The sequence below is a fragment of the Lottia gigantea genome (genome assembly GCF_000327385.1).
Source record: "Lottia gigantea unplaced genomic scaffold LOTGIsca_2, whole genome shotgun sequence".
Taxonomy (NCBI): domain Eukaryota; kingdom Metazoa; phylum Mollusca; class Gastropoda; family Lottiidae; genus Lottia; species Lottia gigantea.
The window spans coordinates 3157350-3159006 of NW_008708400.1; the positions used below are offsets into that span (position 1 = coordinate 3157350).

A 1657-nucleotide genomic window follows, 5' to 3' on the forward strand; every position below is an offset into this window, starting at 1 on the left:
CGTTTTGCAAGTCTGGAATAGCAGGGAATTTTCCGTCTTTCATACCTTTCTTCACAAACTCTGGAATTGGCGGAGCATTGCCATTTTTGGTGTTTTTTCCCTTCACAAAATCTGAAAACGGCGGCATATCTCCATTTTTTACGAATTGTAGAAATTCAGGATTCTGACTATCTGGAAGATTAATTGTCGGTAAATCTATATCTCCATGTTTGTGTAAATGAAGAATTGCTGCTATATCTCCATTTTTCACGAAATCAGGAATGACTGAAGTTCCACTGATATCGCCTTTTATTATAGAAGATTCCGTCACGTCATTTTGCACATTGCTATCCAAGAAATCGTGTGAGCCGGGTGTAGTTCCATTAACAACGTCTTCTGTAGTATAAGATTCGCTGACATTGTTCTGTACAGCACTGCTGATGAAGATTTGCAAGATGACTAGAAAACCATACAAAGGTAACGGAACCTTCATTTCTGAAACGAAACCAAATAAAACATATATCATTCATGCGACAGACTAAGACTTCTCCTCCATCCCAACCCATCCAAGTTATTCAGCAAACATTAAACCACATTTTCAAAAGAAAAAATACAGACTGCAGATGAGCAATCAGCTTTCTTGTACCATTTTAGATCTTGCCACTCTGGAAGCATGTCATACTCTAGTAAGTGATCAAGTCAGGAGTTTCCCTTTTGACTTATTACGAAGAAGAAATTCAGACAGTTTGAAATTGTACTGTCCTAAAATAGTCGAGTTTAAAACGTGCTAAGATTATTTTTTATAAGTTTTATTTCTGATATCTTTTGAAACAAAGATGTGTAAATTTTTAATCAGAATCTTACCCGCTTCTTGAAGAAGTTCTGATATATAAATCTGCCAGTTAACACAAGTTTACTTTCCACTTGATTAATCCTTTTGTTTCCTACGAAATTCAAACGAGGAATGGGGTGATATTTTGAAGTTATATGAAAATTAACGTCGTAAAATATTACGTGACGTCTTCAGACATCACAAGATGAATTCACCAACCATGTAAATTATTCTTTTATGCCTAAAGGCCTTATATACGATTACAAATCCAACGGTGACTAGTCTTTGATGTGACATAAAATCACTTTTCCATATTTCAATTTACAACGTATAAGAATCTAATTAAAAACTTCATTTAAAATAGTTTGGTTTTAAAAGCACATATTATAATTAGCTGCTATTTTAGGAGTAGACTTCTGGTATTTGTCCGTACAGTAAGGTTTCGCCTTACCAAGTGTAACTCGATCAGTCCTAAAACGACAACAGTCCGACAACAGTTAATCAGTCCGCTTCGCCTGACCACACACTGCTCCATCAAAGAAGATTAAACTTAAACACACAAGATCCAGAATATTTGGACTGATATTTCTACACAGCAAAAGGTCAAAACACAGACCTCACGATAAAGGAACCCCGAATCAACAACTCTTCTAATATCTTCATCTAACCACAATCTTGTAAAGGAATAACGAAAGCTTTCAATAATATAAGGAACTGTGAAAAATTATCAAAGACTGTTGTGAAAAAGGTGCATAATTGTATGCAAAACGGAGAGGATTTTGCGTATTGCAATAAATCATATTGTGAAACGTGTGGTAAATGGGTTGGGTTGAGGTGATACAATCA

At 35.2% G+C, this 1657-nt stretch overlaps 1 protein-coding gene across 1 annotated transcript in view; it reads right to left on the minus strand.

Moving 5' to 3' along the window:
- The window catches only part of LOTGIDRAFT_152799 (hypothetical protein), a gene marked incomplete at both ends in the record, with an annotated part of 2216 nt that extends 1744 nt beyond the window's left edge, over positions 1 to 472 (minus strand). The window contains one exon of the mRNA XM_009053312.1: positions 46 to 472. Coding sequence (XP_009051560.1) covers positions 46 to 472 — 427 coding nt within the window. The remainder of the gene's footprint in view (positions 1 to 45) is intronic.
- Between the last annotated feature and the right edge of the window lie 1185 nt (positions 473 to 1657).